General features: G+C 42.9%; 1 protein-coding gene across 6 annotated transcripts; it reads left to right on the forward strand.

Moving 5' to 3' along the window:
- Window positions 1-19,305: 19,305 nt before the first annotated feature.
- MYCN (MYCN proto-oncogene, bHLH transcription factor) lies at window positions 19,306-26,258 on the forward strand. 6 transcript variants are annotated; one of them, XM_054197235.1, is made up of 3 exons: window positions 19,306-19,435; window positions 21,986-22,830; window positions 23,989-26,258. In XM_054197235.1, the coding sequence occupies exons 2-3, from the start codon at window positions 22,092-22,094 to the stop codon at window positions 24,588-24,590; spliced, it is 1,341 nt and encodes a 446-aa protein (XP_054053210.1). In that variant the 5' UTR covers window positions 19,306-19,435; window positions 21,986-22,091; the 3' UTR covers window positions 24,591-26,258. The 6 variants fall into 6 exon arrangements, with proteins under 6 accessions (XP_054053210.1, XP_054053212.1, XP_054053207.1 ...); XM_054197237.1 differs by lacking the exon at window positions 19,306-19,435 and adding an exon at window positions 20,270-20,474; XM_054197232.1 differs by lacking the exon at window positions 19,306-19,435 and adding an exon at window positions 20,527-20,708.
- Window positions 26,259-27,504: the final 1,246 nt, after the last annotated feature.

Raw genomic sequence — 27,504 nt, forward strand, 5'->3', positions numbered from 1 at the left:
TGAGCAACATTATGCACTTTATAACACTGATACTGGTTCTGGAGGAGAACATCCTTAGCCCTGTGTAAGCCTGGGACTCTGGAGTAAAAATAGGATGTGTTGCCATCAGGAGAGACCATGATATAAACAGACAACAGCTGAACTAGGACTGCACAGTTATTTTTAAATGTGAAGTTTCCTTATAAATTTTATGTTTCTTTAAGATGGATATTTAGGCATAATGAGAGAAAAAATCCTCAATTATCATTCAACACTGACACTGACATAGTTTTTCACTTGGAGGAACTGCAGCTACTACAAATAGAAGATGCGAATGCAAGCAGACTAATGAATTCTGGACCAACTGAGGAACTCCAAAGATAATTCCATGTGACCCCTCTTCAGTTTACACTTCATGGTGAGGTACTTTGCTTGTACAAATTAAACTTAGATATCGCCAACCTAAAACATCTTCTGTATTTATTAATGTTTTTACTGATTCATGAAAGAATTATGAACAGAAGACCTTTCTACAGAAATTACAAATACGGCTTTCAAAGAAAGAAACTCTTTTTATCTTTCAAGCCCAAACTAGTTTGACTAGCAATGAAGAAGGCTGACTCTTTGCAATCCTTAATGATTTCAAACCAACCAAAAAGCGCATCAAATCTCTCCTTCCTGAACAAGCTCATTCAGAAACTAGCCAAAACCGGTGAATGTTCATCTAAGTGAAGATAAGAAAGTAGACCTGGCATTTGGTGGATTCATACCAAGATCCAGAACTGAACATACCACAGTGGTGCTGGAAATGGTCTACTACAAATGCACAGGAAGCATTCCCATTTTGGATCTCTTTCCTGCTTAACTTTGCCAACCATAAAATCTTATTGCCTTATTGAGAAGAAATGGTATGATACCACCACATAGAATCATAGAATCATTTTGGTTGGAAGAGACCTTTAAGATGATCAAGTCCAACTGTTAACCAAGCACTACCAAGTTACCAATAAACCACGTCCCTCAGCACTGCATCTACCCGTCTTTTAAATACCTCCAGGGATGGTGACTCCACCACTTCCCTGGACAGTCTGCGCCAATGCTTCATAACCCCTTCAGTGAAGAATTTTTTCCTAATATCCAATCTAAACCTCCCCTGGCACAACTTGAAGCCATTTCCTTTTGTTCTATCGCTTGTTGCTTGGGAGAAGAGACCAACCCCCACCTCTCTGCAACCTCCTTGTGGAGGTTGTGGAGAGTGATAAGGTCTCCCCTCAGCCTCCTTTTCTACAGGCTAAACATTCCCAGTTCCTTCAGCCGCTCCTCATAAGACTTGTGCTCAAGACCCTTAACCACCATGTGTGTTTAAGGGGTTCCTGGTCTTCTCTGGAATGACATGCCACATTTCCCTACCAGTGGTAGGGAAATCTCTCTCACTCCTAGAACCACATCTTTCTCTGTTTGTTCCAGCATTTTACAAGTAACACCAATTGAACCAATTCACTGTCAGCAAGAAGGGACAAAAAGCAGCTGTAACTTTTCCTCTACAACATTTGACTACCTCATTATTATTAACGTAGCCCAGCACTTAAAATCTGTTCCTAGGTAAAGAACAGCAGAGCAAAACCGAACCTCAGGAAGACAAGAGGTACAATGACAAAAAGCATTTAATTTCAGTAGAAAACATTTCAAAAGTTTATAGCTAAGTTAGAGGGAGTTTAATGATCATATACATACCCAGTTAACCAATTAAATCTGCAGCATACGTAATGCTTGCTGTTATCTCAGACTGGACAGGATAATCTTTTTTCAGATAATTATAAGCTATCTCAGTCATTTCACTACCCATCTCAAAACCCAAGCATCTTATGGAGAGGTTTTTTTCTTTTTCTTTTTTTTTTTTCTGAACACAAGAAACATAAGCATGGGCATCTAAGTTTACTGTGCTCTGAACCATTGTGAAATTACCTGCACATCATTTCCAGTTTCTTAAGGTTTGGAAGCTCTAACCTAGTCCTAATGATGTCAAAAAAGACATCAGCACCCAGTGAACTCCAGTGAGAGAAGAACTTGTATGTTTTCAGAAGCAAGACCAGCAAGCTCACATATGTATTAGCATTTTAAAGACTAATTTCAGAAATCTAAAGCTGACTCATGATACCTAAATGTTTAGAAGCAGCAACTGTGATGTGGCTATTCTTGTGCCACATTTGTGTCATCATTAGCTGCTTTCATTTAGACTCCACTTTCATAACTCGTTAGCAATGATCGAGGGGTCTGCATGGCTCTCCAGACTGGTTCCTACAGAATACTCTTCTGATTCCTAGAGAATACGGTCTAAAGTCATGCTCTCTTTTGTTAATCCAAGGCCATCTATATTCAAGGGCATTCCATTTTCTGGATGTATTCAATATTTTGGATTAAGAATGTGACTAGCAAATATACTCTTACATAGTGAATTTTCACAACAAGGACAACACTTATTTCCATAGGAAATTCTGTTCTTTCAGAATTTCTATGGAGGATGGACTGAACATGGTAAAGCTCCTTTAGGAAGTAATTTCTCAGTATTCTTATACAGTACGTTTTGAGCTGTCTTCTATAGTATAAATACAAACAAAAAACATACGAAAAAATAAATATATCCTTAAACCTTACCAAAACAGGACAATTTTCTCAGTGTAGAATTTCAGTTTCGAAACACCAGTCAAAAGCCATTTCAGAGACCGTAAAATTTGCACCCCAGAACACTGCTTATCACAGTATTATCAACTCTCACAGTTCTATGGAATTTCATGATACTTCGTAATCTGCTTAAAATTCATGCTTCTGACAACTTGTGACTACTTGAAAAAGCTCTGCATTAGTTTCTCTATCTCAGAATTATGACAGAAAACTCTGAAAGCACACCTCAAAGTGGGCAAATACAAAACAACCTGAAGTATATTTTAATGATTTTAGGATATGTCAGGACTACGTTGGGACTTGATTCATATTTAAATGTCTGGCATTACCAACAGTGATATTCCTCTACATGGCAGTTAAGCTAACTGCTTTCATTTCCATTCTACTTTCATAATCCAATGCCAAAGCACAATGTTATTCTTCTACATCTGGCATTTGTAAACCTCATTGTTGGGACATACACTGCTGAAACAATTCTTTGTTTTCTAAAGCAAGTGCTTTTTCGAAGGATTCAGAAGCTACGTTATTAATTTCCTAATTTCTTTTTAGTTTGCTCATAAAGAGATACTTCTCTATGTCTGCAAATACTGATACAAGAAGAGGCCCTGAAACATGATAATGATAGCTAATAAAATATAAAAGCAAAGCTCTGCTTTCCTGTTGCTTTGCATACACGGTAATAAAACTACTTTCCTGGTAGGATATAAAGTTAACATCTCTTTCTAAATTGCTTCAGCACTTGCACTCACAAATGGTATGGTATTAAGCCTAAAGGAACATAAACATTATTTTATGGCAGAGTATACCCTTAGTATAGAAATACTGTGCGCTATTCAAGCAAGAGGCTCTCTAAAACACTCTCAAAGACTATGGTTCCCATTTGATTGATGAGTTAGGAGATCACAGTGAGTGTTGTCACATACAAAAAGTCAGGGCTGATAAGCCTACAGGACACACATTTAATCCTCAGGAGGAAGAAAGAAAAACTAACAGAGCAACCTCAAAATGCAACAGGCAAGAAGCAGCTAGCTTTAAATTAATACCTATTTAAATGGTGTAGATGGAAATAGGCCAACTTTTAAAGTAATTTAGAGGAATCCTATTTATATCATATCACTAATTATTGAACTTTGTGAATTAGTTCTGTAGTTTTCAAAACTCCACTAGGCATATCTACTTAAGAAAAAAGTAATCGTACTTTAGTTCTTCAACAAGGCAAATTGTACTACGGTTGTATTTCAGGGCGGGATGTCACCATTATGAAGCTTATAAGCTATAAAGCTCTACAAGGTACTTGTGAAAAAGAGCAAGCACTCTAATAGAGGAGGAATTTCAATTTGAATGTACCACGAGTGCAACTCAACAAGAGTGCTGTTGTTAATTATTACAGAATCACCACATAGCAATGGAACCGCATTCCCTCCTGAAGTGCCTTTCTTATCCTTCCTCCATAGGGAAGAAGGAAGGGTACAAGTTGCATCGAATGCATAAGAATGGCCACACTAAAGCAGTTCTAAATTGGTTTCCAACTTTAGCTTCAAACTACTCAAGGGGTAGCTCAAAAATCCTACATGGTCATCTAAGAAATGAAACAACCACTGTTATTATTCAGATGAATCTCACTGATACACTTTCACTTTTGTACTCCTTTGCTTGGGAACAATCAGAATCTGAATCATGCTCCTTGACTAGGATTGCTCACCTAAACATACCATCCTGCCAAAACCCACACTGGCTCGCCAATGGTTTGCATGAACGTTCTTCCAATATTTGAAGTAATGGCTCTTCACCAGAGAAGATGCTGGATAACGTAGTTTAGCCAAACTCCAAATAATTAATACTTGTTTGAATTGCAGTAATTCTTAGAAATTCCACCTGATATCGACATCACATCGTGCTATGCACTTCACAGACATGCTGAAGTTTAGGATAGCGCTGGAGAGTCTATTACCTGAATACAGTGAAAGTGAGACATAGAAGGAGTGAGTAATCTGGTCAAGGCTGCACAACAAAGCTCTGGCAAAATTTACAGGAAAAGCTAGATATCTTAATACAAGGTTTTAAACATTAGAGCAAAACACTCATGAAAATACAAAAAAAAAATAAAAATCCCCAAACTTTCAGACACAATAATTAAAGAAAAAAATATTCTTTTTAGAATAAAAGATTAAGTGTTTTCTTTTCCAGTGACAGAACCCAGAAACCTTTTAACTAATTTGTTGAGGAAATATGCCACAGTGGAATTTAGTATGACTGATTAAACTATTTTAATACATTTTCCAGCTTCGGGTCCCCAGTCCCATTGCCCTATCTACGACCTTTCTAACTTTGGAATTATGTTACTTGTTCTACTAACAAGCATCCATCCATGCCACAGGATATCATGGTTGAACAGAAATTATTTGAAGTGCAAGTACAAAACCAAGAGTACACGACATTATGCAGCATACGTGTGTGTGTGTCGATTTGCTGAATGCACCATCTCCGATCTTACTGCCACTATATAAAATCACGCTCTAAAGTGATTTTTACAAGATTGATCCCTCTCATTTTGACTAAGTATAACCTGTAAATCAACCCTGTACACATCACAATCCCAGTATCTTTCCTAATAAGGTGTTCCCATGCAAAGGTGCCGTGCAGGGGGAAACAGAGCTGGGAAAATCATTTACCTTTATAAGTTACTTGTATAGAAGACTCGGTTTGTTACTTCTCACCTTTGTTTCTTCTCATATATATCTCACTACCGCAAAACCACATACGCATGACAAATGTAATATACACACATTCTGCTTGGTGAGTGTTTTCATGACTTTCCTTGGAACTGTTATTAATGGTCCGACCAATTCACCCCGAGATGTTTGTTGGAGGATGGTGAGCTGAACATCTGGTCCTGAAAGTATCAGGAACCCTCCACGCCATTCTTATTCAGGCTGAAACTCAATTGTAAGCTCCAATTTAGAGTCTACAGGACAGAAATAGTAGTGACAGACTGGAAAACTAGTCTATGTGGCTGCATCATGAATCTCTTCACCAGATTCAAGCCTCAGGTACCAACCCAGCAAAAAACGTAAGCACATAAGATAGCTAAACCCGTGAGCAAGAGCAGGATAAAGCAATCAATGCAGATCTGCATGTGGCAACACAGTTTTTCTTAAAAAAATAATATAATCTAATTCCAATTGAAGCCTGGCCATTCTTGCTGAACTACATACGGCTTTCGTAATAATATACACCAAGAAGGATTTATTTCTCTTCTCAGTGTCCTGTTATCTCACCCCTTCGTCATCCCTTGATCACTTGGTCCTGCCTTTCATCCATAGAATCTTATAAAACTGCACCACCTCAGCAAGAAGGCTGAAAGCTGCCTTTGGTATTCAACAAAACTAAGAAAAAGGAGTTGTCTTACCACCATCTCTTGATCCCCCGTGGGACTAGTTGTGCTAATTACCAAAACTTAGAGGAAATGGTTCCCATTCTCACTTGTTTTAAGGCCCCTTTAAGGCTAAAGCAGTGTGACCTGACCCAGTGTAAATAAGGCTCATTAAGTTTAATGCTGATGGTGTCTGGCCAGTGTTAGTGCAAGGAAAAGTTCTGCTTGCTCTTTCACTACTATTTCTACTGCAGCACTTTCTGTTTTCTTGCCGAGACTAAGGCAATTTTCAGCTATTTATGGACAAATAGTGAAATCTTAACCTGGACTGGGAAGCAAGGGGCACGGAAGAGCTGCTGCCCCATCCTCTCTTATTCTTATTGACAAGGGCAAATTATTCTGAAGGAGGGAAAAAAAATCTACTTTTTTTCCCCATCACATTTTTTTTGCATTACATCAGACAAACTGTTCCAAAAAAAAAAAAAAAGGTAGAATTTCTACTGTAAAGTGTCTGTGGTAACAAGAGGTTTTTTTCATTCAAAATGTAAATGCTGGTAGTATCAACATCTGGAGGACTGTAGCCTTAGGCACCATTACAAGAAGCAAGAGATTTGGACAGGATACATTCAATCTTGCTTTAATGGTATGATGTTCTGCCAAGATAAACTTCTAAGCTTTGACATATTTTATTTTGAAAAATGTTATCGTCAGGTGTGAAGGAAATTCCTCTTCACTGAGGAGAGTTTTGTAGCAGTGTATGTGATGACATAATTACTATGTGACTACATATTTCATGAACATCTTTCCTGACCTGAATAAACAAGAAGCAACAAACATTCTTTCTGATGACAACCCCAAACACCAGTATATTTAAATAACAACAAAAGGAAAGGACTCAGATTCTCACTAAGGGCTCTGTAAGGGAATTATTTTCCATCAGCATGCTGAACTTTAAATCCATTGCTCCTAATTAAAGCAAGTCAGCCGCTCAAAAGCTTCTTATGCCAAGCCTCTCTGCCTTCAGCCTTACTCAAAATCTCTTCTCAAGTCCCCACATCATTCCAAAGCCTTCACTTTTGCCATGGCTTGCTCCTCACTTTGGTTAAAAAACAGTTGCCTCCTCCTGCTGTGACTGCTCTGATGTTATGGGTGCCACCATTCCTCACAGAATTGTCATTATGCACACTCTTACGGATGGCTCAAAACTGTTGCTGACGCTGCTTAGGCTTCTCTGTCCATCTTTGTCCACTTGATTCAGCTGCAGCTTTGATGGGACTTCAGGAAATCTAGAATGGGGATGCACTCACCACGTACCCTGCATAGGGCTGTAATGGCAGAATAGAAAGGTCATGTCTGGGAAAAGTGAACATATAATAGAGCCTTATATGTTTACCTTATGAGTCTTTAACCACCAAGCAGAAATTTCTATGAACGACTGGGAAAAAAGGATATGAAACTCAAGTAGAATTATAAGAAGCATACAGCTCACCCAATGCCAAATTTTCCAAAGGCAACACAAAATCACAAGGGTGGCCTAGGTACTGCTGAATTCACTTCTGTCATTCTTAGGGGCAAACATCTGCTTCCAAAGAGACCCTAAACCACTTTTCTTAGGACTTTGGAGCTCTCTGCCCCAGAGAGCTTATAGCATACTTCAAGTGAATAATACTGTGATGACTGTGGAAAAGTGTCTCAGCTGGTTTAAATCAGTAGAAGTTTACTGAAACCGACCAGCTAAAAGTCAACTACGACAATGAGAATTAAAATCTTAGAATCATGTTCAAGAAGCAACATTTTGTAGTAAATCCATCAGAAACACTAATCAATCCCCTTTTTCTCTTGGACTAAAAAAAAATTGGATATTTCACTGATAATCACACCGCACACCCCCATTCCCATGTGCTCAGCAGCAGCTGTTCCTGGGATGTCATTCCAAAACCTGCTTTTCAACAACTCAGACACAAAGCTTCCATTTTCTTGGGTCATCTTTGCCTCCATAATCCACATGCATCACAGATGTAAAAAATTATATCTTTTATATCTAATTCAGTTTGTACTTTTTCACTATAGCATTAATGTAACACAATATGAGTATTTCCCAGAAGTATTTGTCATTATAACATAGGGCTCAATTCATTCACTAAAGTTTGCAGAGCTCCTGGAAGTGGCCAGCTTCAGATAACGAGACCATTGGATTAAATATAGGTTTAGACTTCTTTTTTTTAATCTTTCCCTTTATCTCCATCCAAATCGCCACTCCCTTTTGGCTGCTGTCACTACAGTACTTCAGATTTTGGCACAGAACCAGTAAAGGAGGTATTTCAAGAGATGGTAAATCAACTTATTCAACGCTCTCCCTGGTTTCCTTTCTCAGAGGTTAAATATGTTTTCAAACCAGTTAAAGAAGTGAAAGTCCTTTCAAGTCTCACTTCTCACAAGGCAGGACAAGCAGAGGGGGTTCTTCCAATCCTCACCACTAAAAACATGCAAGTCTCAGAAGAGCCTTTTTTCTTCTCTGAGCCATGGGATATGCACAAAGGCTTACTCATTACCTTTTCATACTTTCTCAAAAATGCCAGATACAGGACTATCTGCATAATGGGACAAGGAATGTACACATACATCACGTTTCATTATCCATCTTTATTTTTAACTCAGATTCCCAAGCCAGCTCCAAGAAAAAATGCCAGCATTTATGTGTATATGGGAACTCTCTCAATGGTAATTTCATGAGAACAAGCTTGCACAAATAACACAGTCTTAACGTGTAGTTACTCTCTGTATATAATAATATCCCAGTTCCAAAGAGGTCGAAACATAGATTTTTTGGAAATATATTGAAAAACCTTGTATTCACATTGCAACTAACAGGTAAATGACTGCAATGGCACCATTCACAGACCAGGTAAGAAAAGCAACTGCACCTCAGAAGGAGGTGCAGGAACAGAGCACACATTTTTAAAACCTTGTTAAACAGTGACACATCTTTCTATGTAATTACCCTGACTTCAGTTCAAATCCAAAAGTAACGCAATCAGAATCAGCAAAATGTGTGTACAACCATCCTGACAGCTGGCCAAGCCAGACTCATCTATTTGTCAAAAGACTAATCAGCACTTCAGCATTTCACTGCTGCATGCCAAATTTACCTTTCATTTTTCACAGCACTTGCTGACCAACACTCAGCACATATTTTCAAACATGATGATATTCTATGAGAAGTGGTTTCAACTGCTATTTATATGCTTCATTAACTACTTTTGAAGGTTAACATAAGATATGGGTGGGAAGGAAAGGGGAAAAAAAATAGTATCGCCACTACAAATACTGGATTGCTTGTCCAAATTAGTCTTAAAAAAGGACGTTATGGAAGTGGTGCTTTAGTCAAACAAAAGGAACAACCAATACAGAGCAGCTGGAAGTACCTTATGGCAGGAAGTAACATTAAATTATATAATGAGCATTATTCATAAGGCATTATTCATCTCACCTTAAAGCAGACATCTAAAAAAGTCAAATAAATGGCTTGTGGCAAGTGTTCTCCATTGACTAGAAAGGCAGCCTATAATGACTGCCTCAGATGTACATGTCTGTGCTGTAGCCATCCCCTAAGGTGAAAGGAATTCCTGTTTCACTCCAGCATTTAGCCTTACTTCCTACACAGTAGAGCAATTCTACCTTCATTGCAGAGTATTGTTCCCCCATCATATTAGTAGAAACATACTACAAACCAAAAATCTAGTAGGTTTTTACTACCTTAATTAGCAACATCCAGTTTTCCTGAAGTTCTCAAAACACTTCACAGAGGAGCTAGCCATCAAGTTTTACGAGTGAGGAAAACTGAAAGTTAACATGAAAGTTAACACGACCGTGCCCATGATCTGCTACAGGTCAAAAGGTTAAACTGAAACTAGAATCAAAATCCTACGACACGCTCTTCCATACTACATTGCATCCTGCCTTAGAATTATCATCACCTACCATCAGTGCAACTCTGCTGCATACTGTTTGACAAATTCATAGGTCTGAAAGGTGAGTATAAAGATTAACAAGAAAAATAAAATATGCAGCGAACAAGATGAAATACGTATTTTCTTTTAACAGCTTACAACACTATCCCAGTTTATGACACGATGCACACAGCAACACAATGACACAGCACACTGGAGCATGATGCAGTTGCCTGGTTAGCATTGGTTAAGCTAGCGACAGAATGAAATGCACTACAGCAGCTTCAAAATGATGCTGAGCCCAAATTATTAGCCTTGTGAAGGGACAAAATTTTCTATCCTCAGCAGTGGGCCAGGCAAACACAGTTTATTTACCTTTTAGTACTTGAGCAATCACCAGTGCAATGTGCTTCGTAGATTTATCAGCCCAGTCTAGGTGAGCCGGGGATGGTCTTCATGCTCTACTGCCCCATGTAGACATATTCTAAATTCTCTGTAAGAGCAGCTAACTAAAATAATACTGCAGGTCATCCTATAAAAAAGAAAAACAGTATAAACAAGGATTCAATGTTTTTTGGGGTTTTTTTCCACATTTCTGGAACAGAAACAGCTTTAAACATTGACTGAAGGGTAAGCTGGAGTCTAAAAACGCACCCATACACACACACATATATGTGTACATCGACATATACATGGATACATGCCTCTATATAAATACAATACTCTTTTGCCACTGATATGTTTATCTATATCCACTTTGTTGCTACTTCTTGTAAGTATACGAAACTACCAAAGCACGGTCTTTTCTTAATTGCTTATAAAATAATAATTTCAGTACTATTTTTTCCAGGGTAGGCAGAAAACTAGTCTTCAACACCCTGATGCACTGGAAGGAGGATGCCTTCCAACCTTCTATCTGTACCACTATCCTGCCAAGAACAAGTCTTTACCAGTAGTCTGAAAGCCTGGCACACGAACGTGATTTTCTGCGCTGATTAATGCTGCCTGCACCCAAAATACAAGTCAAAGGAGCAGGAATGCCAACACAGTTCTAGTATGTTTGAGGCAATGATCTTGCCAAAACACTACATATTTAGCACTCTGGAACTGATGCAATGAAAGTTGTTGTTAGAAGACTTGGGTAATGTCAGGATAGAAACAAAACGTAATAAATTCTCACCATTATTTTCTTCCTTTAATATAGATTTCTGCTCTTTTGAAATAAGGTACGTTTCTGTATTCCTTTGCTAATGTGGCCCATCTATGGTAAACTTTGATATTATAAAGAATTACATTTGCGGATAACAAGACCATTTCAGTTCTGTTAAACAGAAATTGTTCAAAGCAATGAAATTATGCCACCGGAAAACAAATATATGCATTATCAGTACAGAAAACCTCTAGCTAAGCCATAATACTGTAATGGCTCATAAATATTAGATTACTGATGAAAAAACATTTAACATGTAAAGTCTGATCACACGAACATTGCTCTGCACTACCAAACTAGGATTACAGTTTTGGGTATTTCAGTTAACAATAAGACAAGAAAGTCCCTCCTATGCAATGCTCAAAAGAAAAATTAACAAACTGTCAAATATCAAGGATATACTTGCAGAACAGTGGAAACAACACTTTTTTTTTACTTTTTTTTCCTTCATTTTCCTCAGCTCAAAGTTAAATAGCAATATTTTAAAACTCATTTTAATGGAAAATTGGTTTGTTATGATGCTTTATAATATCATCCAGCCAAAACTGCATACAACCTTTTCTTCTGGGTGGCTACAAGAGTAACATGCTCTCTGTCTCCTGTCTTGTACTGTCTTTTTTCTGACTGCACCCTGGCTTGCCACATACTGGCTGCTGCTTCTTCAGTTTTTCTCTCTTTTTTCCCCGTCACTTTAGGTACTGAGGAGTGAGGGAGCAGAACTGCCTTTATAATGCCATGAAGACAGGTTGAGAGGGAAGCTGACAGGTCTAGATTTTATAGTATGTGTTCAGCAATATGTGACAACACAAAATCCAAGACACATGGACAGACAAGGCCAAAGTTACAATGATGAGGAGCCCTAAAACAATCAAAGTAGCACACTGCAAGCAACTGGAATCCAATGTTAAATATGATCAGTACAATAAATGGCTTATCGTTCATTGAGGAGGAAAAAATTCAAGTTCATAGACCACATTTGTTGTGGCACTCGCTTCTAAAACTCTCTACTTCTGAAAGTCTGTAATCTGTCAAACAATTTTACAATAATTACGTACAATGATCAGAACGAGACACCTCTTTCAGCCTCCTATTGATCATGGCTCACTTCAAAGCAATTTTCCGACTTACAGACTGTGGTTCATAAAAAACCCTCTTGCATTTGCCTGGAAAAACATATGAATATGTTAAACATCTGAACAGATTGTAGGAGTTGCCAAAACAGATGCAAACCTGGGTCTGTTGAGTCTGGTTTCTCATCTCTAGCAACCACTTATTTTACTGGGAGGCGAACACCTTCTTCAAGGCTTGGGTGTCCATGATTTGGGAAGGGAGCTGAGAGTTCCACAGAAGCCCATGAGAATTAGCCCGTGACATTAAGGACTCGGCCAGCTCTCTCTGGGAGACTATGAAAGGCACGCAGAAGAAGGAGGAAATGGTAAGACACCCAAAGATTGTGGCATAGCCCTTCATACATTTCTGCTCACAGCCAGAGATACATCAATAATTCCTGTGACACATAAATAAACAAAATTTGACACGCTGATTTACTAAAGCAGGGATGGCAATAATAATAAAACCATCAAAACTCCATAAAGGCCTTTAATGTGTCTGAAGATATTTTGATTACTGCAATAAGTGTTAAGCATTTCCTTTGCTGTTAACAGTTTTTATGGCAAAGCTTTGAAGAATGTCCCACAGGTTATCAGTAAAGGCTCTATCTGTTGCATATAAAATAAGAACAAACTAAACAATCCAGAAAACTACTTCCAAGTTGTGGCCCAGGACTAAAGTCGGAATCACGACAGGACAAATCTGTTGCTGGTCTCATCTGGCACAGCCCCAATGGAAGGAAGCCATATCAATTGACACCAGCTGAGAATATAGTTTGATGCAGCCCCTTATTCACTCACTTAAGTCTGTATTTTTCTTTTTTTCCCCTTTTATGTTCTAGTCACCAACACCATTCTGGCCAGTCTCTAATGGTCCTTAAAAGGCTAATCTTCCTGTTAGCTTGCATTTAAAAATGAATTTCAGATGCAGGAAATGAAAGCCTTCCTCTCAAACATAAAGCAGATTCCAATTGAAAACGAAAGAATTCACGCTTCAAACCACTCTCCGATGATGTCTTTCTCTATTGGTAACATTTGGAGATGTTTGAAAGGGAGCTAATGAAGACAGGTTTATGTGACTGGTTATAATTTTACCTTCCCAACTGCACGTTTCACATTTGTCTCAGTGAATTATCTGGCAAAATATTTCATGATAATGAATTCTTTAAAAGGCTTTGCAACCCGTGAAATATTTTGAGCTGAAGTTTCAAAAACAGTCAGTAAAGTGAGCTTGCATAAAAATGCACAAATGGCTAATTGCTTAAAAAAAAAAGTTAAAACATTTGAGCACATATAAACATAAAATGCTGTAATGCTTCAAACCACTAAATGGCCGAATATATGACAACAAAGCAGAGGGGGGCAGGCAGAAGAGGAACTGGGTAAGAATCAGGGACAAACTGTGTAAGTAGCCCATTTTATAAGCCAACATGAACAACCCCAAAGGTCTTCCAGTGTCCACTGCCTGATCTTTCTTGCTGTAGCATTAAGAAGACTTTAACTAAACTAAGCTTTTCAGAGAATTAAACTTAGCAAGATCAACAAGTCTTCCTGATAAAGTGGCATGGACCGCTGTGAGGAGAAAAACTTACTTGATGAAGCTGCCAGAGCGCACCAGACCTCTTCCCTCCTGCCTACTACTTGCACTGGGTCAAGAGAAGCAGGAAGCTGCCCTTCAGCGTCGTTCTCTTCTCTCCATGCTTATGAACTGCAAAATATAAGAATGACTCTCCAGGGCTTCACTGAATTAATTTTCCAAAGAGTTTTTCCCTAGCTTTAACAGGCAGTGGAGTGGGTATTGACTGAATAGGCTCAAACCCTCGGCTTTCAAAGAAAAACCGAAGAACCCGTGATGAGATTATTTTATAAAGAGGTCCACCCCTGCAAAAGGTCTACCATATTTGCTGTGGCTGAAGGATATAGTATAAATTCGGATGGTTGATATCTTCAGAACTACTGGTAGATGACAGTTACTGTTTATTTGCAGCACGGTAATACAGATTAGTGTCTCAGTGTGCTGAACTTGAATTACATTCACCATAATTTAAAAAGTGAAAAAGAAGCAACTGTACTGATCTACTTTTGTTAACTTTTTGCAAAAGTTAACAAATTTTTCTAACAAAAAACAAGTTTAGCATGGCTCTGATTATGTACCATCAAGCCATTTTTCACTGGCCTACTCACCTGTTACAGAAAAAATATTTCGCCACAGCTTTTGTCCTGAAATATATGTGCATCTCAAATGTGCTCATTGTGCCACAAGTATTTATAAAAACAGGAAAATAACACAAGAACAACCCTACTCTACTGTTATGTCACTGATGCTGTATGTCATTAAGCAGCAGACGCTTCTGCAACAATTAAATTTAGGAAAGTTATACCTTCCTACTCATGAAGGAATACTTGCAAGAATGATAAATGCTTGTAAGTGATTTTACAAATAGGATATATTTTCATGCAATTCGTATACATTTAGGAGGAAGAAATTACTGTAATAATGTGTGGGGGTTACAATATTGTGAAAAGGAATTTATCCACAGATTTTGTATTAATAAGGCTTCTTGTGGAAGCCTGACTAAGAGGAGCAGTGAGGTATTTTTCTCTATAATCATTTTTTGTGCACAAATATTTGAATGCTGAAATTATGAAAAAAAAATCATAATTTTTAAATTCAGGTACTTGATTTCCTTTTGGCCTGGTTTCCTAAAAACACAGCCCCCCACCATTCAACAGTTATCTGTCTGTCACTCCCTGACGTGAATTTTAAAATCACCAGGCAGTTTCAACCAAATTTTACTGAGGGGAAAAAGGTCTAGAAAATCTTAAAACTCTTACAATTTTCTTTAAAACTGGAAACTGGAAAGAGAAAAGAGATCCTATTAATATTTCAACCAAGAAAAGTTAATGAGATCATTCTTAATTAGACATCAAGAATTGTCATGAAAGAGACATCAGAAACCAGGCACTCAAAATTCCTCGTTTCTATTACATTTCACTTAGTGGTTTTACACGCAACTTTTTAAAGTTCTTTTTGTTTTGTTTTGTTTTGCTTTAGAATACAACTGTAAGATACCAAATGCTTAGATGTTTATCTAGCCATATATAGGGTTTGAAAAATCTGTTGCAAGTAGGATGTTTTCCTGAGCAACTGCTATCAACTTCTGCCAAATCTAAAAAATACATTGCTAGTCCTTCTGGGTTTAATGAAAATCTTCCAGTGCTCTCAGAGCAGCTAGAAAGGAAGCTGAGGGAGAAGTCCAGTACACAAATGCCAGTCTGACCAATCTCTTTTGAAGAAATCCAATGTACACAAAAAGCACACAAGGAAGAAAGCTCTTTTTCTTTTCACTAACTATCGAAATTTGGTTTTCGAATTTGGTTTCTGATATATCTAGGGACACTTAAAGGCAAAGCGTTCAGCCACAGTCACGCAGTTAAATCCCATATTTCCTCTTTTCTTCACAGACAGGGTGATATTCTATTATCAGGGTGTTTCTTATGAATAATAATGACCTCAAAGTTAGTTTTAATTAAATAGAATTGGTTTTCTGATTACTAGGTACTCTTTAAAATAGGTACTCTTTAAAGTAGGTACTAGGTACTCCTTAAAATACTTCTGAATGCAGAGGTGAGATTGGCTAGTGACCTCTGCAGTGACTGTAAGTGAAGTAACTCAAGTTTTTCAATGTCTGTGTTTGTGCAATGTCTTGGTCATGTGAAACGTTACAGAAGCACTAGGTATTATGGTGGTATTCAAGAGCTTTCACGTCACAAGAACACCTGTGAATGTAGCTCTGAGGGTGGCGTTCTTTGCAGAGGTGACATCCAATGGCTTTGAGGGGCTGTGCTATTCTTTCTTCTTCATGGATGATGATGACGCACTCTGCAAGAACTTGTGGGAAAGCAATTGCTACCTCAGACTGTTACAATCAGCATACCGGGGAAATCTGCTTCAATTTCCATATGTGACACTGGGCAAGCCCCTTACCCTGTCTCACCTGAATGAGGGTAAAAGTAATACCGGACTCTACCTTCAGAGAGAGTCAAGAGAAATATTTGAGATTGCACACACTCAGCAGCTACACAGCAGGGATCAGTACAACTGCCTAGCAAGTTTACTGAAGGTATGCAGGAATAAATCTGCTGCTCTAAATCTGGCAGCTTTTGTGACTGTTATGTTAACAGCTACCTCCAAATACTTAATCCACCTGAAAACGTTACTACTGCCTTAAGAAAAAAAGAAACCCCAGGTCTATGAGTGTTCATACTCACATCCTTCTAGTCCTACACAGAAAGTTTTACATGTTATTTCGGCTGCTTTAGACAGAACAGGGATAAATCATTCCAATTCCGTCATGCTTTTGCCAAGCGCACTCAGAACACACACCTCCCCCCCCGATCAAGGAAACCCTTTATAAACCCTTTCTACAATTTAACGTGGCGTCATGAGAGTATACGCAGTACTTGTGACCAGCAAAGAAAACTCAGATATGTACTAAAGTTTGGGTGCCTCTGAGGAAGACAAGTGCACACATATCAAGTAATACTGTCCTATTTCTTTTGATCTTCTTGGTGGCTGCAGGCTGTAAGGGTGAAAGAGAGGTATGTGTGGCCAGAGAAATTTGCCTGACACAGCATTCCTCAATGAATCAATAACGACGAAAGGGAGAATGTTCAGTAGCCCTGAACGGCAGTAACTTACCCGTGTATTTTGCCCAGGTGTGTACGTCCAAGCTCTCAGCACAGTGCTTTGTCAGACTCGTTATTAGGCCAAATTAAAGATCACAGGATCTAGTTAGATTCTTACCGCTGTATAAGCAAAAGTACCTTTCTGCCTTTTATACGCTTTTTTATACATCTTTTTCTACTTTTCCAGATAGTGAATTCTTACAATGCCTTAAAATATTTGCTCTACAACTGGTCTACATTGGAACACAGTTCTAGAATCAGCACGTCTTAATTCCAAAGTTTTTTCAGTGAAGCGACGTAATAATAAATTCACAGTAACTACAAGTAATTTCAGGTTTCCATCTGCCTTGAGGCTTCTTGATATATGCCATTGCAGGGACAGAAGGGATCAGAGAAAAAAAAAAAGTAAATGTTGATAAAATAGCCCAAAGTAAGTGTCAGCCAAAACAGCACGAAGATTTGAGTAGTCCTTCCGAAGCTTTGCACAATGTTTCCCATGCCTTTCTCAACTGTACAAGACAAACCAATAGATCTGGGTTTTTAACAAGTCTTTTTACCTAAACCGAGTTAGTGCTCATAAACGGCACTGTTTCTCAGCATACTACTTTCCATTTCCTGTTTGGTGGGGTTTTGGTTTTTGTTAGGTTGAGGGGTTTTTTTGACAATGAAAGTTACTTTAAAAAATCTGTCTTGAACGTTACCCCTCCTTAATGTTCTCATCCAGGGTACTAAAAAAGATATAACACACCAGAGCAGTACTTTCCTAGAAGTTGACGGGTTTATTCCCATGCATATACATAGGGGGAAAAAAAAAAAAAAAGGGAAAATTTAAAAAGGCTTCTGAGAAAATCTAGGTGCAAACTTATAATGAATAAATGAAATAGCAGCCCATGTCCATCTCTAAGGTACGGATATATCAATATCTGCGTATACAAGAACATTAAAGGAAATGTGGAAGACAAAAAGATTTACTTTAAAGGAGCAAATCATAAATTCAGGAAGGTCCCCGAATGATGAGTATAAATAAGTTGTTTCACACATTTGGTGAGAAACATACTAACTGTTCATGTCTCCTCACAAGCTGCAACCTGTTCAAGGCTACTGAAATGTGAGGGGAAAAAAATCCCAACCACCCACACCTTTTTTGTCCAGCCAAATCATCCAAACAGAAATTAATAAAGCTCAGCGCTTTCGTAAGACTTCACATCTTCAAAGTACTGAGTACACATTAGCTAATCAATGAATTCCCCTGTCTTGAATCCAAAGTGCATTAGAGGAACGGAGGCCAAATCTCAAAAGTTCAGGCAAACCTGACCTCAAACATCTTACCGGCTTGTAGCCACGGGGGCTGGCTGCCACGCCGGCAGGAGCTGGTCCAGCACTCCTCTGCTTTACGGTCCCCTTTCCACAGCTGACTCCAGCCAGCTGTTACATCCCAAAAAAGTGATAACTCAGAGTGGGAAACCTGAGCAGCATCCCCTGCTTGAACCACGCTCGCTCGGACGCTCTGGCACAGAGGATTCGCCTCCCAGGTGCCCTTTCTGCTCCCAGTCAGAGACAACCAAAGGCTCCTCAGAAAAATGGCAGCCAGACACCTCCATGCTGAGGGGAAAAGGTGGGTGGGAGCCAGCTAGCAGGGCAAAGAGTCCAGCACAAGCTTACTGCCCTGGCTGGTGCCATTTCAAGGCAGTTGTCACCTTTGGTCAGCCAACCCAACCAGCCTGGCCTCCACGGGCAGCACAGGCTGGCCGCACCGCCATCTTGCCACCTCCAGCAGCCCTGCGCTGCAGACAGGCCTGCCAAGGGGCACGGGGCCGGCCCGGCTGCTGCCCTGGACGCCGGCCGGCTTCAGGGCCAGACAATTTTCAAGGCTGCCTCAGGACACTGAAAGGGCGATGGAGCCTCTCAGCCTCAGCCACCGAAGTGCGACATGGGGGATCACCACACAGGAGAGGCAGGACCTCCCCACTGGCCCAGAATCCCCTGTTGGGGTCGCTGTGAAGGGGCGGACGGGCCAACCCTGCCTCTCTCGGGGCGGACTCTCCCCTCCCTCAGGAGCCTCCCGCTCCTCCGTCGCCCCCATCGACGTCGAGCTCGCCTTCTCCCGGTGCCGCCGGTGTGGAAGACCCCCTGGGCTCGCCCCCACCGCCAGCCGAGGCGGGCTGGGGAGGCGGCGCCCCAACGTCCCCGCCGCCGCCGCACACAAAGCCGCCGCCCGCCGCCACCGGCCCTTCCTGCGAGCGACGCCCGAGTCCCCGCCTCAACCTGCAGCCTATGAGCGAGTAGGCGCCGCCCCGAGCGGCGGCCGGATCGCGATCGGGATCGCACCCACCGCCCGCCGCCCCGCCGAGGAGAGTGCCGCGCTCCCGTCCTGCCGCGTCCCGTCCCGCGGCCGGCCCCGCCGCCCGCCGCCGCGCCCGCGGGGAAAGGAGGCGAGAGAGCGGTGGGTGCCGCGCCGCCGGGGGATATGCGTGGAGGCGGCCGGGCGAGCGCCGCGCCTCGCCGCCGCTCCCGCCGGCCCTCCGCAAGGTGTCGCCGTCGGCAGCGGAACGGCGGGGCCGCGGCGGCTCCCGCCGAGCGGCGACGGCCGGTTCCGCCGGGCCGGGCCGGGCCGGGGCGGAGAGGTGTGCGCGGGGGAACGCGGGCCTGGCCGGCGGCCCGCCCCACCCGGGGCAGCCCGGCGAGCGGCGGTGGCGTGCAAGCCCCGCTGGCCCGTGGGGAGGCGATCACTGCAGGATGATTATTACTAATTATTTACAAAGCCCAGAGTCGACGCGACTCCCTCGCCCAGCCACATCCTTTATGCTTCTTGTATTTATTTTTTTTATTACTATTTAATCGCCCCGGGTGTTTCGGCGGGCAGGGAGAGCGGCGGCCCGGAGGCGACGTTTCCCCCAGGCTCGGGGTGGCGCGGGGAGGGGGCGACACAAAGGGACAGCGGCGGCGGGCGGAGCGGAGCGGGGCAGCTCCGGGCCCGCCCGGCCCCGGCCCCCCGCGGCGGCCGCCCGCCCGCCCCTCCGCTCCGCGGGCTGGGCCCGGCGCTGAGGCGGCGGCGGGACCGCGTTCTGCTCGCGGAGAATAAAGAGCGAATGGGGCTTTTGGCGCCAAACGCCAGGCACCTCCCTGCTTGTATGGAAATAAGGGAGGAGGGGTTAGGCTGCTCTCGCTTTCCTCTCCTTTTTTTTTTAATGCTCCCCTCCCCGGGTGTGTCAGCTATTTTTTTTTCTTCTTTTTTTTTTTTTTTAATGCCTTTTTGGGGGGTTAATAATATCCAGCAGCTTCAAAGGCAGCCAGTGACAGTCATCTGTCCGCAAGCAAAGGGTGAATGCGGAGGCTCGGGCCAGCCGCGGGGGCCGGGCGGGCTGGCGCTCAGTAAAGTGCAACATACAAGATCATCTGCTTTTTTTCTTTTTTTTTCTTTTCCCCCTTCCCCCCCCCCGCCACTCCTCCCCCTTGCAACACCCACCACCATCACCAAGGAGGTAAGAAGAGGAAGCTGCAGGGTCCGGGCTGTAATAAGCAGGAGGACAAAAACCCAATCAAATAAATACAATTCCACATCGCGTTTGAGTTGCTAAACTAAGGGAGGATGGGAAGGGGAAGGAAGCGCAGGGGCATTGCAGTGCGTGAATGGGTTTTTCATTGAGCAGAAGAAAATCCTGGAGGGTATTTTTGTTTTTGTTTTGGAGCTGTCGCATTGGGATCGCCTGTGTTTTGTAGGTGCCTCTCCGCTGCTTTGCATTTTTAACGGTTTAATGTTATTTCACGAGTAGAAAAATGTTCAATACTGGAAGTGATCGGGGGCGGGGCAGGGGGAGAGCAGCTGAGCCGGGCTCGTTTCTTTGCATTTCATCATAAGGCTTTTAATGGATTATTTTTTTTTTTACCCTTTTTGGTCTCCGTTTCAGCGTCAGCTGTTCTGAACCCAGCAGAACGATTTCCCTTCGCGTTACCTTAACAGAGCTGAAGGGAGACGCTGAATGTCTCTTTTGGACTTAAAGTCTTTTTTTTTTTTTTTTTTTTTTTTTTAATGTCTGATGCAACTGAGGTGTCGGAAGAGGAATGGGGCTGTGGTTGACTGGTCGTGGCTAGTGAGTGGGGGGTCCGGCCGAGGTAAGGGCAGCAGCAGCGTGCATTTTCCGGAGGTGAGAGGGCTGGAAAGCTGCTGTGTTTGCAGGAGGTTTGATTGCATGAAGTGGCAAAATGCACAAAGTTGTTGTCTTTGCAAGCTCTCCGTTGCTCTCGTCTTAAACTGGAAAAAGGGGGGAGAAAAACTTCCCGTACCTTCTTGGCAAATCAGGAGGCTTTGTTGGTGGCGCCGGGGTGGTTTTAATGCATTTTTGTGCGTGAGATTATTGCATAAGGTTGATAATTTCTGTTGCTGCTGGATTTTCCCTCCTCCTCTTCCCCCCCCCCCTTATGTTTTGTGCGGATTTCGCTGGCTCGGTTTGAGTGAATGAACTGGCGATTTGCGAAGTTGCAAAGAGCCCCTCCGCCCCCTTTTTTGCATCCTTCGCTCTCCAACACTTTGCGCTGCTCCGCAGATGACAAAAGGAGTAAACTTCCTCTACTTTTGCTGGCATATTAAGAGGGCTTTCTGGAGAGATTACGGTATCAAAGCCTTGCATCTGTCGACAGTTACTCTGCTGTTCTGAGCGTTTTGAAGCGGTTTGGGGAGAGCAGGCGAGTGCTATGTGCAAGAGCACAGGGGTGCTTTGCATCCTCGCCGTACCTTGCCGGCTGGTTTTGTGTCCTCACGGAGCGCCGGGGGAGGCGGAAAGCTGTGCATGTGGGAGCGCTACCTGATCGCTTTTCTTTGAATATCTTGAGTCGGGAGGAAAGGTGTGTGAGAAGCATTTTTTTTTCTCAACTTGCAAAAGGTTCCCTCTTTCTTGCTGTTGATGATGGGGTTGTTTTTTTTTTTTCCTTCGGTGTTTGTTTGTTTCTTCGTGTTTTAATTGTGTTTTTTGATTTTATTTTATTTTTGGTTTAGTTTCAGGTCTTGGGAGAACCTCTCTTCTTCCCCTTGGTGGAAATACCCATAAAACCTGTCTCTAAAACCATTGCCCGACCCAGGGATCAGCGAGAAGAGACCCGTAATGCCAGGAATGGTCAGTAAAAACCCAGACCTCGAGTTCGACTCTTTGCAGCCCTGTTTCTACCCGGACGAAGATGATTTTTATTTGTGCGGGCCGGACTCCGCTCCCCCCGGGGAGGACATCTGGAAAAAGTTTGAGCTGCTGCCCACCCCTCCCCTGTCTCCCAGCCGGGCCGGGCTGCAGGAGCACCCCCCGGGGGGAGCCCCGGTGCCGTGGGGAGGGGCGGCCCTGGGGGGCTGCCGCCCCGCCGACCCCCTGGACTGGGCGTCCGAGCTGCTCCTGCTGCCCCCCGAAGCCGACCTGTGGGGGGGCTCGGACGGAGGGGACTTCTTCGAGACGGGCCTCGGCGTGACCAACAACCTCAACTCCATCATCATTCAGGACTGCATGTGGAGCGGCTTCTCCGCCCGCGAGAAGCTGGAGCGGGCGGTCAGCGAGAAGCTGCAGGGCAAGGCGCCCGCCGCCGCCGCCCCGCCGCCGCCCCCGGGGGCCGCCGCCGCGGGCAGCCCCGCCGCCGCCAGCGGCCGAGCGGAGCTGGGCGGCGCCGTGCCCGAGTGCGTGGACCCGGCCGTGGTCTTCCCCTTCCCCGTCAACAAGCGGGAGGCGGCGGCGGGCCGCGCCGGGGCGGTGGCGGCGGCGGCGGCGGGCGGCGGGGCTCCGCGGGGCGGCCGTCCGCCGCGCCCCGCCGGGGACAGCCGGGCCAGCAGCAGCTCCGGGGACGACACCCTCAGCGACTCGGGTAGGCGCTCGCCCAGTCTCCGCGGTTGCGTGGGGTGGGGGGGTGGCGGCTCCGCGGGCTGCCCGGGCGCCCCGGTTGGGTCCACGCCGACGGGCGGTGCGGGGCGCGGGGCGGCCGGCAGGCGGCAGCAGGCGCGGCGGGGACCCCGCGGCCCCGGCCCCACGGGGGACAGTGGAGCTGGGGGCAGCCGGCTCCCCGCCTCCTGTCCTGGCCCCCGGGGGAGCGGAGGGGCAGGAGCCCCACCGGACAGCGCGGCCGCGTGGGGCTGCGTGGGGCTGGGGACCCCCCCGGGGCTTCTTTAGCCTCTGCCCCATCCCAGCAGCCGGGGGGGGAGGGCGTGGGGAAGAGCGGGCTGCCACTGTCACCCTGGGGAGGGGTTTGGGGGGGGATGATCGTGTGTGCCCTTAGGCGTGATTTGGAAAGCCCCTCAGAGAGCGCTTTGCACTGACAGAACCTAAAATGCCCCAAAACATCTCTCCGTGCCCGCAGAGAAGTCCACTTGGTCTGAAACGTGGTCTCGTCTGTGCAGATGTGCTGGTCCCTATGACCATCGCCATGAAGTTGGTGATCCGCCCCGGGTTCCAAAGCCTGCTGTCCCTTTAATGTCTGGTTTGACAGCTTTGGGTGAGGAAGCACTTCCAACAGCTGTCTTCTTGGCAGTGCACCAAGCGCCGGCTTAAAGGGTCCCCGGCTGGAGCAGCTTCACCTTCTGCCTCAGAACAAACCCAGCGATTGTTTCGTTTTCCGGCTGCTTTTCTACCAAGCAAGGGCTGTGTTGTGGCACTGTGCATGCCTTTTGTATCGCAGCTCCACGATTCCATTCAGAATACGTACATTCTGTATAAAAACTCTTTTGTGCCACCGCGATTATGTGGGTGGTAGCCTTGCTTTGATTGAAAATTGGGAGTGTTTTTAAAAAAAAACCCTCATTAAACTTTCAGAAATCACTGTTCTTCAGTCATTTCATGTATATTGCATACTTTTTGAGATCTATATCTGACAGCAGATGGTGGGCACACCCTGGTTTTGCCATCAGTTATTTCATTGCTGCTTTTACTGTACATATTTTGCCAATAAATACATCTGGGTTGATACTTGTTCAGAGTATTTTCTGTGAGAATAACGTCTACTTTATTTTCCATTTTCTATTCCCAAAAGATGATGAAGATGAGGAGGAAGAAGATGAAGAAGAAGAAGAAATAGATGTTGTGACAGTGGAGAAAAGACGCTCCTCCTCCAACAAGGCTGTTACCACCCTTACTATTACAGTGCGTCCTAAAAATACCACTTTTCCATCAGTCAGGACACAGCAGAATGAACTGATTTTAAAGCGTTGCGCACCAATTCACCAGCAGCATAATTATGCCGCTCCTTCTCCGTACATGGAGAGTGAAGATGCTCCACCGCAGAAAAAGTTAAAAACCGAGGTGCCCCGTCCAGTAAAACCCACGATCCAACCAAAGTCTAAGAGTTCAAGTCCTCGAAACTCTGATTCAGAGGATAGCGAACGTCGACGTAACCATAATATCCTGGAGCGTCAACGGCGTAATGATCTACGGTCAAGTTTCCTCACATTAAGGGACCATGTTCCAGAACTGGTTAAAAATGAGAAAGCTGCAAAAGTTGTGATCTTGAAAAAAGCCACTGAATATGTTCATTCCCTTCAGGCAGAGGAGCAGAAGTTATTGCTAGAAAAGGAAAAATTGCAAGCCAGGCAACAACAATTGCTAAAGAAAATAGAATACAAGCGGACTTGCTAAACATTTTTTTGTTTTGTTTTTTTTTTGGCTGACCAGGACAGTCATTGCCACTTTGCACATTTTTGATTCTTTAAAAAAAAATTGTGTTTTTTGACGTTAAGAATGTTGGTTTTACTTTCAATCCAGTCCCTGAAGTAATCGACAAACTATATTATCCGGGTACGGAGCAAATGGATGTTCTTGCAAGGAGTTTATTGCAAGACTACCAAACAACAATGGACTGCCTTTGTTTTTCTTCTTAAGAACTGTAGATGGTGGGGATTTTTTTTTTTTTTTAAATTGTGAGCATTTGGAGCTGCTGATGACATCTAGTTGCGTTTTGAAATGTTCATTCCTAAGTTTTATGGTGCTTATGTTCTAACAGATGTTACTTTAGGGGTTGGCATTTGTACCTCTGTGGGAATTTTCTGTAAATACCATCTACACACTTGCCTTTTGTACATGTCTTGGGTTATGAGAGGTGGCTTTTGCTACCAGTATTAGACTGGAAGTTCATACCTAAGTACTGTAATACCTCAATGTTTGAGGAGCATGTTTTTGTATACAAATATATTGTTAATCTCTGTTATGTACTGTACTAATTCTTACATTGCCTGTATACTTTAGTATGATGCTGATACATAACTAAATTTGATACTTATATTTTCGTATGAAAATGAGTTGTGAAAGTTTTGAGTAGATATTACTTTATCACTTTTTTGAACTAAGAAACTTTTGTAAAGAAATTTACTATATAAGCCTTTTCCTAGCCTGTTTCTTCCAGTTAATGTATTTGTTAATGTTTGGTGCATAGAACTGGGTAACTGCAAAGTTCTGTGTTTAATTTCTTCCAACGATGTACATTTAGTGCTGCGTCTTATAGCACTTTGAAATACCTCATGTTTATGAAAATAAATAGCAATTACATGATGTGCCATTTACTATTTTTCTTTTAAATGAAATTCTTTTAAATAAAATCTTTAACTTTACAATGTTCATGAAATACAAAAACATGGTCCCATATCCTGGGCACTTCAGCTCTCAAACTATAGGTGACGCTCTATGAAAAGTCAGCTAGGCAGGAAATTTTCATTTCTGGTTAAAAAGTAATTGTAGTAAGAACAATTTTGCTATTTGTTTGTACTTCAGATGTCTTTTGTGATGTCTGGTCATCCCAGGGGACTGAACAGACCACATATATGGAACATTCCATATATATGGAAAGGCTCCTGTGTCTTGTGAAGACTTCTGGTGGAATATCCACTGTACGCAGAGAATTGTGAAAGATCAGAAGCACAGCTAGCATCCTTCTGCTAAGGGACTGACATCAGTGGTTGACAGGTAGAGAAGTACATGATGGAGGTAGCAGGTATTTGTGGTAAACAAAGATCTTATTTGACTGCTGTTCTTAACTGCATTACAAAAGGCTTGTCCTTGAAGTGGTCCATCATTGCGTAGGAGAATTCATGTTCTTGTTTGCAGCTGAAGATCCTGTTTGTTACTACTTGTGCTAAGTTAGTAAAATTAAAAATCCCAGGGAAGATACAGTTCTGAGGTATGGAAAGCAATGAAGCGTGTGTCAAATGGCATGTCTGTGCAGGTGTTTCTGACATTGTGTTTCCCCACACTGAACCTGAAAAATAAGGTATGGATTAATGATCAAGTGGCCAGTAAGGAGTTAAAGGATGACCTCGCAAGGAGCCTGTCTAGGACATCTGCCCATACTTCAGCCACGAAGGAAGTAACTTGCTTGGTGACAGAGGTATGGAATATCTCGTATTAGCCATGAAGTAACAGAGTAAAAGCAGTATGGGGATAAAGTCTCCATGGTAATAGGTGTGCCGTGCGTCCATGGCTTTTTGGTGTACCCATAACCTGTGTGTATCTTGGGCTCTGGCCAGCTTCTGTACCAGGAACACTGGGAATTGTATTTGCTCATCTTTCAGCGCAGCAAATCCAGATCCTCAACAGGCGTAAATTTGGTGTAACACCGTTTAGATGCAGCCAGGCCTACACAAGTTTATGCCACTTGAAGAATTGGCCTGAATGGACTGAATATCTTTTAAATTCAGACTTGAGGACCACAGTCATTCCATAAATAGAATCCTTGTTTTCATTCCCTTGACGTGGACTTGATCATGCTTCCACTTTCCCAGTACAGTGGAAAAACAGTAAAAGACTAAGCCTAAGCAGAGACAATTGGTGTGCACAATTACAGGGTACATTTAATATTACTAGCTACAACAAACAAACTGTTTTCAAACTCCAATTTTATTAGCAATTTTTGTTGAACTGCTGTTGTACTATTTTCAAACAAGGTACAAGTCACGTGAGTTTTCTTGAGGGAGAAGGAAAGCTTCTCAAACATTCATTGTATTGTCTTTCTAACCTCTGCCTGCTTGACTTCCAACAAGGACTGCTTGAGTTTACAGTTAGGCTTAGTATATCTTTAAAAAAAAATAGTTACAACTGTATACTGGCCAAATACTTTCCTAGCAGATGCAAATCATATTCTGAGCAAAAATAAATCACAGAATGATCTGTCACTGCGTCTTTACAGTCTAGGAATGTATTGTCTAAGGATTGAACATGCAAAACTGAACAGAGATTTCCCTTTTCCTTCCCTTCCCTTCCCTTCCCTTCCCTTCCCTTCCCTTCCCTTCCCTTCCCTTCCCTTCCCTTCCCTTCCCACTCCTGAAGAACATCTGGTCCAAATCCTCCACTCAGAGCAGGGCCAAATCCTAGGTCAGATCAGGTTGCTCAGGGTCATACGAAGCCAAGGTTTGAATGTCTTCAAGGATGGAGATTCCACAGCCTTTGTGGACAACGCATTTCATTTTTTGACTACGATGACTGACAGAAATTTTCCCACTATCTGTTTGTAATTTTCCTTGTTGCAACCCCTGTCCATTGCCTCCTGTCCTTTTGTGTTTAA

This window comes from Rissa tridactyla, chromosome 3, assembly GCF_028500815.1.
Source record: "Rissa tridactyla isolate bRisTri1 chromosome 3, bRisTri1.patW.cur.20221130, whole genome shotgun sequence".
Lineage (NCBI taxonomy): Eukaryota > Metazoa > Chordata > Aves > Charadriiformes > Laridae > Rissa > Rissa tridactyla.